Genomic DNA, 11685 nt, shown 5'->3' with positions numbered 1-11685 from the left:
CACCGAGTCAATGAGGGATCAACTTGTTTTATTCTTTTTTCACCCTCCACAGTAAATGATGCGTTCATGGTCACATTTCCTTTTTATGCGATGGAAATAGAAAAATAACTGTGTTGCAACAAGTTGTGAGAGAGACAAAATAAAAACTAAATTCGTCTGTTCAACTTCACCCTCCTGTTATGTTGCTGGTCAAATTGAACCTTTTTGAAGTCTATTTTAGGCAATATATGCCTTCCAAACCAGCTTAATGCAGCATAAAAAACTGGGCAGCATGTGACAGAAGAGGTGTCATGTTAATTTATCAACATCACTTCATAAAAAACAAAAAAATTCAAAATTCAAAATAAAATAAACAAAAATCTTTGTCATGTTAAACTATTATATAGTTTTAACAGTAATTTCAATGAAAAACGAGTGAGTTATCCTCATTGAACCATGATCTGTGAGAATTAAAGAACACCAATGGACTAAATCTTGATTTAAATGGTTAGTAATGGAGTTAAAAATGAGATTTAAAAAAAAAGTGTATTGGGATTGTTTGGGGTTCTGACACTTTTGGATAATTGAATATGCCCTGGGTCAAATTGACCAAGGAACATTATTGCTGTTCCAGAGAGACAAACATAACAGGAGGGACAAAGGCTTTCTTTTTTTTTTTCATAGAAGATAAAAAAGATAAAATAAGATTGTCCTTTATTCGTCCCACAACGGGAAAATTTAAAGTCTTACAGCAGCAAAGTAGATAGTGCAAAACAGTATAAAGTAAACAAGAGCATATAGCCCATAGCAATTATTAAAACGTATTAGCAATTAAAGTTAAGAAGTCAAAATAAGAATATCTTACGACGTATATACACAACTAAATAAGTAGATTTACAGTTATTACAAAAAAAGGTGGAACATAGTAAACAATGTACAGGACAGATCCGAGAAGCTGGGTAGAAAAAACAATAGCCAATACTTTTGCTTGTACAAAATCTATTCACAGTTACTCCAATTTAATGTCTAAATATGTGTGTGTGTGTGTGTGTGTGTGTGTGTGTGTGTGTGTGTGTGTGTGTGTGTGTGTGTGTGTGTGTGTGTGTGAGAGGTTAATGCAAGCTGTTTCGCTTTAAAATTATACAACACAAGTAATCCCCTGTACCGCATAAAATCCAGCAGGTGGTGCTTTCGCTCTCAAGCGCCCTCATGTATGTTACCTGTGCTGCATATTATTCTGACAGCCACAGCCTACGGCATTTCAAACACATATATTAATTATATTTCAGCTGTTGGAAAAATTTAATTCCTGTGGAGGAACAGGCCAAAGTTGTCTTCTGTCACTATGGTCTATCACATCACAGGCACTGAGCTGTATGATCTTGGATGTTTATTAACTCCCTACTAAAGCCTTCAAAGTTGAGATAGCAAACCAGGATTGCCAGGCCATCCATGCATGATTCCTTGTGTCAAGTTAATTCATGCCACCTCCTTCAAGGTTTTCCAGACCAGGTGCATTCTGAAACTAATGCAAGACCTCACCTTCCAGCGCTTCTTTAATCGTTTTTTTTTTTAGGTGTATAGCAGCAGCCTGTGCGCCGTCCCTCCCTCCACGCAGCAGAACAAACGCTGTATTCATCTGCTCCGGCTTGCAGTTACTGAAACTCCCCACAGGAACTACTGGATATACTTTTCCCCACCGTGTGAGCTGCTGGACACAATGCCATTCATGCCACGGGGCGAAAACAGGCGTAACGCGTGCTCCGTGAACCTTACAATGTGGAGAACATGCGGTATTTTTGGCGCATGGAGTCTTCTCTTCTTGACAGATGTCTGTGCGCAGTCTCAGCGGAGGTACATCTTCCTTTCTTGATTTATTTTTTTCCTTTTCAGCAAGGTGTCATCATGTATCTCATGTAGCCTGTGGAGAAGACGCAGCGTCAGTGGAGTGGAGTTTATTGAGAGGAATATTCTGCAGTCTGGACTGCCTCCAGCTAAGACATGTGTCGCATAAAAATAATTATGTGTTAAACCAGCTGCAGATTTAACGATTTTCCATGTAAATAGTTTAAAGAAATCATCACATTTTTTAAATTAGAAATAGAAAACAATCTTCTCCTCTCCCTAGACCAACCTTCACGTGCGGTGGAAACATTACAGGGGACTCTGGAGTCATCGGGAGCCAGGGATACCCAGGAGTTTACCCTCCAAATACCAAATGTCTGTGGAGAATCACAGTGAGTCACATTTTTTTATTCACGTTTTTCTTCCCCTACCAAATCCTAGGTAATAAAAATGATCAAATCTATAAACTGTTAATGAAAAACACATCCAACAGCTGCACACCATGATACTCAGCCACTGGACTCCTAATTTCCTCCTAAAAATAGTAGCCTAAACCACAGCAGGCTCATGGCTCTTTCATTGGCTGCATTTTAAGACTGTGTTTAGATATTTAAGCTGGTTCTGCTACAACAAGGAGAAGTTGCTTGCTCTTGCTCAAAGTCAAACTTTCTGAAAAAGTCTGTCTGCAGTTACATGTTCTGTACATCCTGGGAGTGACACATCAGACTTCATTAAAAGTGTGACATTTCATTGCCTCCAGAAAAGTAATAATTATGTCAAACATTCATTTTATGCCTCTTGTAAATCCCACCCAGGTCCCTGAGGGAAAGGTGGTGGTCCTGTCATTCCGCTTCATTGACTTGGAGAGTGACAACCTGTGCCGCTATGACTATGTGGATGTTTATAGTGGCCATGTCCATGGGCAGAGACTGGGTCGCTTCTGTGGGACATTCAAGCCTGGAGCCCTGGTTTCCACAGGCAACAAGATGCTCATGCAGATGGTATCTGATGCCAACACTGCTGGGAGTGGCTTCCTGGCTGTTTTTTCTGCTGCCCACCCACATGAGAGAGGTAAGAAGACATGAGGAGAAGGGTTGCCCTGGCACGGGATGTAGCTGTGTTGAGAATATCCTGCTACTATCCAAGCATGTAAAATCAGAGCCCCTTTGGGACTTTGTCTGAGCCGTGTGTTTCCCCCATGAACGACTCTTACACTGGCCTGGGAGTGTGTCTGTTTGGTCAAAGGTCAGTGTTTAAAAAGCAAATTAACATGGCTGTTTTGCACAAATTGCTGGCACCACAGTGATAGAAAAGAGAATTAAGTTAATATGGATCCTACTTTGAATGAATGTCAAGGTTTGCAGATATAACCAAATAAAATGTGACATGTTTTTCCTCTGTTTCTGTAAAAACTAGTGACCTTTGGGTGTTTAATTCGTCCAAGACAAGTATTAAAGTTTAAGTTTCCAGCATGTGGACAGAAAGGGAGAAATGTCTTTACACTACTCGCAGCATGATGTGGAATTTCTCACAGGTCAGGAATATAATTTGGAGTTGAGTGAGCCTCTTCTTCTCTGCAGGGTTGCTACATCTCATGTCCTGCTTTTGTGGAATTTTAAATGCTGGTTCTCTGTTTCAAAGCAGGTGACAACAACAATAAGGGACAATGCCTGTTAACTAGCCTGTGTGGCTCTTACACAATGGACATCAGTATATAGACTGTGTCTTCACTGTCTCCCAGGGTTGTCCAAGCACAACCTGTTTTTGTTTTGGTTGGTTGTCTATTTTTGTCACTGCACTAAATTGCACTTTGGACGTCTCTGTGGGAAAGGACACATCAATCTAAGTGTTTACAAAGAAAACGTGCCCCTAAGAGAATCAGCTCCCTCACAGTCACAAACAGCTTGCGCTTGTGTGTTATTGAACTGATGTTTCTCAGATGCTTGACAGAGCCGGAGTGTCTTTTTTTAAACTGCCTAATGAGTGACTTCCTTTTTAGGACATACATAATGACAAGAACACAATGTGGGCACTTATTACAGTAAATGGTTTGGCAGGATCATAAACTGTACTATTCCTTCCTCTAAAATCTGGATCACTCCCTTAGAATGATGTTTTGCAGAATATTTGTAACATTTAATATAAAAGTATTTCTCCACAGGGGACCAGTACTGTGGGGGCAGGTTGGATAAACCCTCTGGGACTTTTAAAACACCTAACTGGCCTGAGAAGGACTACCCAGCAGGTGTTACCTGCTCCTGGCACATAGTGGCACCAAAGAACCAGGTAAGAAACAGTGATATGGATCTAACTGAAAATTGTTTGTTAGCGCCTGTGACTCTGGTAGAGTTGGTTGTCTCTCAATGGAAACAGCCTAGCTACAAAGAGGGGACGTCACGTCATGATTGACAACAGTTGACTCGCACTGTTCTGCTCTACTCTGGGAATCTGTGTTCAGCTCTTGAGTGACCCAGCACTTGGTACTTTGGTAATGCTGATGATGATAATGGAAGGTCTTAAATTGTTTGGTTGCTTCATTGTAGATGTTCCTCATTTTACTAAAAAATAAAAATAAAAAAATCCTTATTTACTTTTGTGCACTGCCTTCACACTGCTTGGCAGTACCTGCATCCAAATGGACTTGAAGCACTTTTTTACTCTTACTGAGCTTGTTTCCTCTTGTCTAGATCTTTGCTTGTGTTGTTGTAATTGACATTGAATCATTATAACATTGTTACTCTGTTGACGAATTCAGCTCCTGCAGCGTACTTTGTCAGATTGGTAGAGTAGAGGAGGATTAGTGATAGAAAATGTATCAAGTGTCTGCTTCAAATCAACACAAGATTCTGTTCTGCTATGGATTATACCCACCTGAAGGATCTTTGATATTTTTATCTGAAAGTTAAATGTGTGTTTTGATTAGCAGGAGGGGTGTGACATCAATCCTGCAGCTCCACCTGTCGGATCACCTCTGCACAAGCCTTGGTACCAAAATAGGTCACCACCGCAATATGTTAGTGCCTGTAGTGGCAGTATTTTGGCTTTCAGCTACCATACATTACTGATGCTCCATGCTAATGCTAAATAGGCCAAGGCGTAATTAATTAGCTGCATTGTTAAGTAAAGCAGCATCACATATGTGACAAGTAAGCAGAAATAAGGAAAAAGTAGCCAAAGATGATCATTCTAAGACACTTCTTTACAAGATTTGCACAAAGAAATCCTGTTAAATTGCCTCCTCCTAGTTGCTAGTCGCATAACAACCTAAAATTTCGTTTTGAATTTTTCAAATCTGACACTGTTCGTGGAGTGTAATGCTGAATTAGAGTGGTGCAAACTCAAGATGGCTAATTGTGCAATGGGTGTGGAACATCCCCACAAATGACAGGGGAACCCTTTAATGAAACACCCTACTCTGACAGTCCTTTTACAAGCTTTGACTTGATTTAAGAGGGTCCTCCTTTTCATTTGTTCTCTGCTCTAGATCATTGAGATCAAGTTTGAGAAGTTTGATGTGGAGAGAGACAACTACTGCCGCTACGACCACGTCTCCATCTTCAACGGGGCGGAAATCAACGACGCCAAAAGAATTGGCAAATACTGCGGAGACAGTCCCCCAGCGTAGGTGATTCTGTCCTGAAGATTTTGTTTTCCCCCCAACAGCCATCTCTTCAAGTTCCTTTAAGTTTGAACTCCGTTTGTTTGCTCTTTGTATTTCTTTTGCAGGCCAGTGTTCTCAGATGGGAACCAGCTCCTAATCCAGTTCTTGTCAGATCTCAGTCTCACGGCAGATGGCTTCATTGGACATTATAAGTTCAGACCAAAGAAATTCCCCACCACGACGATACCACCCACCACGACAACACAGCCAGTCACCACTAGGCCCATACGTAGGTACCAACTTTTATCTAGTAAAACCTTAAAACGGCTTCTTCCATCTGTGTTTGTCCATGGTGCTTTAAAACATACCAGCTTTGGAGAACAGATTCTGTTGCTAAAATGTGGGGTTTATATCTCCCTTAAAACACAAGGGGAGTATGAAATCTGCTTGTGAAAGTGTAAAGACTTAATGACCTCAAGATTTGTCTTCATATTGCCTATGATTAAGAATTCTGAATCAGAGCTGCCTCAGTGCATTCAGAAAGGTACCTAACACAAGTACAATAGATAGTCTATTTACATGAAAGGGTTAGAAACAAAAAAGTTCAAACAAAACTTCCAGATTTGACTGACAGATGTGAAGATGAAGATAAACAGGGATTGATAGTGCTGAAGATGCACATGTTCAAACACAGCATGTCTTGTGCAAACTAAACATAGACTTTTTTTCATGTATATTGTGGGCAAGTGTGTGCACCCGCAGTCGCACCTCACTTTCATACGCAAACTTACAATCCCACACACTGTTTTCCCTCAGCCAAGCCAGGTTATTTTGGCCCGTCACCGCCATGATGTCAGACTGTGACAACACTTTCTGGTCGGCTTATCTTTCCTCACTTCCCTTCTCCGGCAAGAATAATACTTAAACAGTGGACTTTTATTTTCTTAAGTTTTCCTGTATGGACTCTTTACGATGTCTGACTCTAAAACCAGATGTTCCCCTATCACAATAAAGTCTGGATATTTTACACTCGGCACATTGTCTCTTAAAGCTGACAGCCTTCGGTTTGAAGAGCCTCTTGTGTTACTGGGAATATTCTGTAAATAAACCACAGCAGAAACAGATGCAACCGTAAATCAGTGGCTTGAATCACTGGCAGGCAAAATTACAGAGATGGACTTTTCTTGTGTGTGTGTGTCTCTCCACAGCTCTGAAGTACTCTGAGGCTCTGTGCCAGCAGAAATGCAAAAGACGAGGAACACTTGAGAGCAATTACTGCTCCAGCAATTTCGGTAAGAATATCAGCCGTTCATTTTAACAACATAAGTCATAAGTCACTGAAATGTCTCAGCTTTTTTGTGTATAATAGAACACACTTACTGTCATACAAGTTAATCCCAAAAGGACCAAACCGATGCAATACAGGTTGTTTGCAGATTTGCATCAGCAGCCTAACCTCCCCTTTAACCCTCCTGTTATGTTCGTTTCTCTGGAACAGCAATAATGTTCCTGGGTCAACTTGACCTGGGGCATGTTTAATTATCCAAAAGTGTCAGAACCCCAAAAAATCTTAAAATCAAATTTTTAACTCCATTACTAACCATTTAAATCAAGATTTAGTCCATTGGTGTCCATGGTTCAATGAGGATATCTCACTCGTTTTCCATTTAAATTAATATTAAAACTTTTTCTAATGCACATAGGAAAGCCCTAAATATAAATACAATAGTTTAACATGACATAGATTTTTGTTTATTTTATTTTAAATTTTTATTTTTTTATTTTTATGAATTGATTTTGAAATTAACACGACTCCTCCTCACATGCTGCCCAGATTTGTATGCTGCATTTAGCTGGTTTGGAAGGTATATATTACCTAACATAGACTTTAAAAAGGGTCAATTTGACCCGCAACATAACAGGGAGGTTAAAGAAGTTTACAGCCCTCTTCATGTCACTGTCTTTCCTCCTCTGATTTCCCACTGTGCATCTCAAAGACTTCCTTGATAGCCTGTAATGGAAAGGAGGGAGTGTATACAGTAGGACACAGTTGCCTCTAGTGTAAACACACACTCACAAACACACTCTCAGCCCCTGACTGTGAGTAAACTACCGTTAAATGAACGTGTTGATTCAGGCTCGGCCTCCGTTTGCTACTCTCCTGCTCTGTGATGTTTTTCTCTCGGAGATGTTTACCACATGTGGTCGATTGGCATTTCAAAGACTTTGCTTGGATGTGCAGCAGGAACTGAGGAAAGGAAAGCGATGTGTTGTTGTTGCACGTGGAAAAAGTCACGCGTGTGATGTGGTGGCAGAGGTAGCACAAGTCGTTACATCACAGTTTAATGAAGTGGCGAGACAGACTGAAAAAAATGTCCCTCTAAGTTTACACCTCAAGTAGAAACAGTTTGTATTGTTGAATTTAATGGTGTGATAAATGCTCTTTGAATTGTAAAAAATCACTTATGTAACATCAGCATCAGATACAGGCTAACCCTGTCCCCGTCAGGAAATGAAACAGGCTCAATGATAAGTCCAGACATATTGGTACCATCAGTGTAGAGCGTCCAGGTCATGCTGAAGGACACTAGAGTCCCTCTCAGTACACTCGGCTAAATGTCACAGCTAAATGTCAAGTGTTTTCTGCAATGAGCCAACATTAAAACTGTAATTTTAGTGCTTTTTTAGGATTTGGCTAGACTAAACAGGAAACATTTGAAGTTTCACCCTTTAGATTTGTAACATTTTAACAGAGCAAGGCAGAAAAACAGCTGTGAGTGACAGTGGACATTCTGTACTCTGGTAAATTCATCTGTGGATGCCCAGCTTCACTTTTTAACAAACAAACAGTTACGTAGAGTTGCCATCTTTTTTTCCCCCCTCTTTATTAGATGAGATTGTCTGTCATTTTCAGTCACCTCTGCTCCACTTGCATGAGAATGATTTTAGCTGACTGCTGGACAATTACATTATCACAGATTTGGCCACAGAGCCACATCCAGGAATAGTTTCTATTGGAAAATCTAAAGAGAGAAAGAACATTTAGCTCATAAAAATGTCACAGGGTAAGCGGGTCAAAGGGGGAAAGGTGGAAAGCCTGAAAGGAAATGTCAAGTGGCCATGTTGTTACTCTACAGTGACATCTTTACAGACCAGCTGCACTTCACAGACAAGAATTAAAGAGAAGGCACATATTGTTCTCATTTCTCCAAGAGGGTGGCAGTAAAAAAGAGCAGTTTCCCTTATGTTAGATTCCAAACTGTGAAATGTAGGCTCCTGTTATCTAATGATGAATGAAACATGTACTGTGCTTTGTTCACATTGCTAATATTATCTCTGTATTTATAAATTCTTTCAGTTTCACTCAAGTGCTAGATTTGCATGTTTTGTGGCAAAGCTAGCTATATGGCTTTTGCCAGTCAGCTGTTCAAGCCCAAGCTGGAACTATTCAATGGATTGCCTCTGACTTTTTAATAGCCATTTATTATCCTCAGAGGATGAACCAGATAAACATTGGTGACTCTTTACTTGTCCTCTAAGCTGCTAACAGATCACAAAGTTGGGCTTGAATATCCTGACCAACAGTTCAAAGTTTACAAGAACACATTAGTTTGAAATTCATGGTTCCCAGAGGATGAACGATACTGACCGTTGCCTCTTGTGCTTGCATGATTTTCACATTGAAAACCAGTTTTTAATGCCCCATTAATTATTGGATGCATTCATAGACTGTATAAAATATGGATGTAGTATCCGTGACGTCACCCATCTGTTTCTGAAGCCCTGTTTTGAGGCCAATTGGCGGTGACAGCCATATTGCTGCTGTCGAGCAATTGTGACGTAAAGAGGCGGGCTTTGAGGCTCCTAGCCAACAGCTACAGTGTTCCCGCCTGTCAATCAAGTCAGCTGTGCCTCTCATTGGAAGACTCATAATCTTAATATCTTCAAAATTGCAAAAAATTAACTTTCACAGTGTGTGCCGATCGAGACATGAGCTATCCAGACTACACTCGTCTTTTGTACCAGGCTGTAAACATGTTTATTTCTGCTGTAAAGATCGGCTTTTTTCCATTCATGTGTATGTGACTTCTGGTACTTCTGGAGCCAGCCTCAAGCGGATCCTCGATGAACTGCAGTTTTTAGCATTTCTGCATTGGACTCATATTTTTAGACCGGGGGTTGCCGCTTGGATGCATTGCAATGGTATTCAGAGCAGACATTGATGCATTCTCTGAACATGACAGTTCTATTTAACTCAACTACATTTAATGCTAACTGATAACTAGTCAATCTTAGCATGCTATCATGCTAAACCAAAATGGAAATCCTGCAGAGTTATATCATGGTAAACACATCACCACACTGATGTAGATATGGCTGTGCCCAGGTGCAGCCTTGTATTGCTGTTAGCATGGTAGGCCACTCATTTGTTTTTCTGAAGTATCATCATGCTTTGATTGTCACTGTCCCTCGAGGCTTTTCTTCTTATCACAGCTCAGAAACAAAAGTATCCAAAACAGCAATGATTATGGAGAATTCAAAAAGACGACACTAGATATGTTTCTGAGTTCTTGTCAATGTTTATGAGGACTCGGATTAACTACTAAGTGCTGGCAATGACAACTTTGAATTCTAATGAAGGAGATTTTTCTGGCTATGTGATACATTTTGATGGATTCAAAACTTAAAAAATGTCTTATTTACTTTCTGACTTGTGTGTATGTTTCTGTCTCTGACAGTGATAACTGGAACCGTCATTACCGCAGTGATTAAAGGGGGAAGTATGTATGCCACTGTTTCCATCATCAACGTGTACAGAGAGGGCAATCTGGCCATCCAGCAGGCGGGAAAGACCATGAGCACCAAAATCATTATCCTGTGCAAGAAGTGTCCATTTATCAGAAGAGGTGAGTGCTGGATAAATTCAATCAGACACTTTTATGACGTATGGAAACTGTACAGAATTAGAACATGAGGTTTCAGGTTGACTGTTTTGAATAACCTACGGCTCTGAGTTTGCCTCCTTTGCTGTTCCGTCACATGATTGAGCTCTCCTGAAAGTGTGAGGTGAGCGGCAGAACTCACTGTCCAAACAGTCACGTTAAATATGTTTATATGTCTGCATATAAACATATGGATACAGACCTTCCGTGTGGAGTCTCTGATGTATGGCCTCCCTGAATGTCTCTGCCGTTCCGCCACTGCATTCAGGTTTCTTTTTGTGTGTGACCTCACTAGGCTTGAACTACATCTTCATGGGCCAGGTGGATGAGGATGGCCGGGGGAAGATCGCCCCTCAGCACTTTGTTATGGCGTTTAAGACAAAGAACCAGAAAGTACTCAATGTGCTGAAGAATAAGCGCTGCTGAGTTCCTGAAGCTTTGAGGATCTCCACTGGACAGGTGTGTGCCGGAGGCTTGTACGGGGATGGAAAAGATTAAGCCAAAAAAACACAGTCTCCAGCTAAACCACACAAACACATGAAAATGAAACTGAATCTGGCTGTAGAGATGTCGGCACTAAACAAAATCTACATGATTGATTCAGCTAGGGGCAACTCATATTTTTATATTTATTCTTGTTGCAACAAATCCAATATCTTCTGGATAAACAGGGAAGCATTAACTACTCAACTTTGCTTAGTCTGTCTGGCAAACGAAGATTAATCAGTATCAAAGTCAGTTAAAATTTAGCTGAATTCCAGTCATGCACATGGCAGGATTACAACTCTTGGCCAGTCACCTGAATCAAGAGTAAAGATAGCAATTTGTAGAGACAAACATTTTTATCAATGATGTTGTTTAAAATTCTGTGATTGCAATATTAAATTCAAAATTTGTGTCTTGTTAAGACTATTAAGCTCTATTTGATCAGTTGGAATTATTGTGTATAAATTACAGGTAGCCTGATTGATAAAAACAGGTGATTTTTAGCAGCCTGCAGTTATTTTTCTGTTTTAAATACCAGTGGACAAGAGTGGATAAATACAAGTGGTGTTAAAAAAGTGCAATATTTAATACATACATGATTCTTAGTTTAAGATTTGTACTCTGTTTTTTGTGTGAAACAAATAAGGATCTTCCAAGCTTCAGCTCCTGTCTTTAGTTTGTTTACAAAGCATCAGCAGACATTATCTCCATGTTTTGTTTTTAAAGGCAGAGGTATGAAATGAAAAATATTTTCATATGAAAAAGTCTGTGAATATTATTTATATTTTATTGTTGTCATCTGCCAAAATAAAACTCCTTTAAAATTTTCCT

At 40.0% G+C, this 11685-nt stretch overlaps 1 protein-coding gene across 2 annotated transcripts; it reads left to right on the top strand.

Moving 5' to 3' along the window:
- The first annotated feature begins 1187 nt into the window (after positions 1-1187).
- Positions 1188-11682, top strand: pcolce2b (procollagen C-endopeptidase enhancer 2b). 2 transcript variants are annotated; one of them, XM_034706115.1, is made up of 10 exons: positions 1188-1477; positions 1556-1833; positions 2108-2216; positions 2640-2895; positions 3986-4110; positions 5309-5445; positions 5551-5714; positions 6634-6717; positions 10165-10332; positions 10664-11682. In XM_034706115.1, exons 1-10 carry the CDS (start codon positions 1436-1438, stop codon positions 10792-10794), a joined length of 1494 nt encoding a protein of 497 aa, XP_034562006.1. In that variant the 5' UTR covers positions 1188-1435; the 3' UTR covers positions 10795-11682. The 2 variants fall into 2 exon arrangements, with proteins under 2 accessions (XP_034562006.1, XP_034562005.1); XM_034706114.1 differs by having other exon boundaries at positions 1188-1491.
- Positions 11683-11685: the final 3 nt, after the last annotated feature.

The sequence above is a fragment of the Notolabrus celidotus genome, chromosome 17 (genome assembly GCF_009762535.1).
Source record: "Notolabrus celidotus isolate fNotCel1 chromosome 17, fNotCel1.pri, whole genome shotgun sequence".
Lineage (NCBI taxonomy): Eukaryota > Metazoa > Chordata > Actinopteri > Labriformes > Labridae > Notolabrus > Notolabrus celidotus.
The sequence above is the reverse complement of the archived record's forward strand: the minus strand, read 5'-3'. Positions and strand labels throughout refer to the sequence as shown.

Bases quoted from the DNA above. Each gene is read 5' to 3' on its own strand.
- pcolce2b (XM_034706114.1), top strand. From the start codon at position 1,432: ATGCATGATTCCTTGTGTCAAGTTAATTCATGCCACCTCCTTCAAGGT. The intron at 2,896-3,985 runs GTAAGAAGACAT...ATTTCTCCACAG, and splicing joins TGCCCACCCACATGAGAGAG to GGGACCAGTACTGTGGGGGC. The intron at 5,715-6,633 runs GTAGGTACCAAC...GTCTCTCCACAG, and splicing joins AGTCACCACTAGGCCCATAC to CTCTGAAGTACTCTGAGGCT.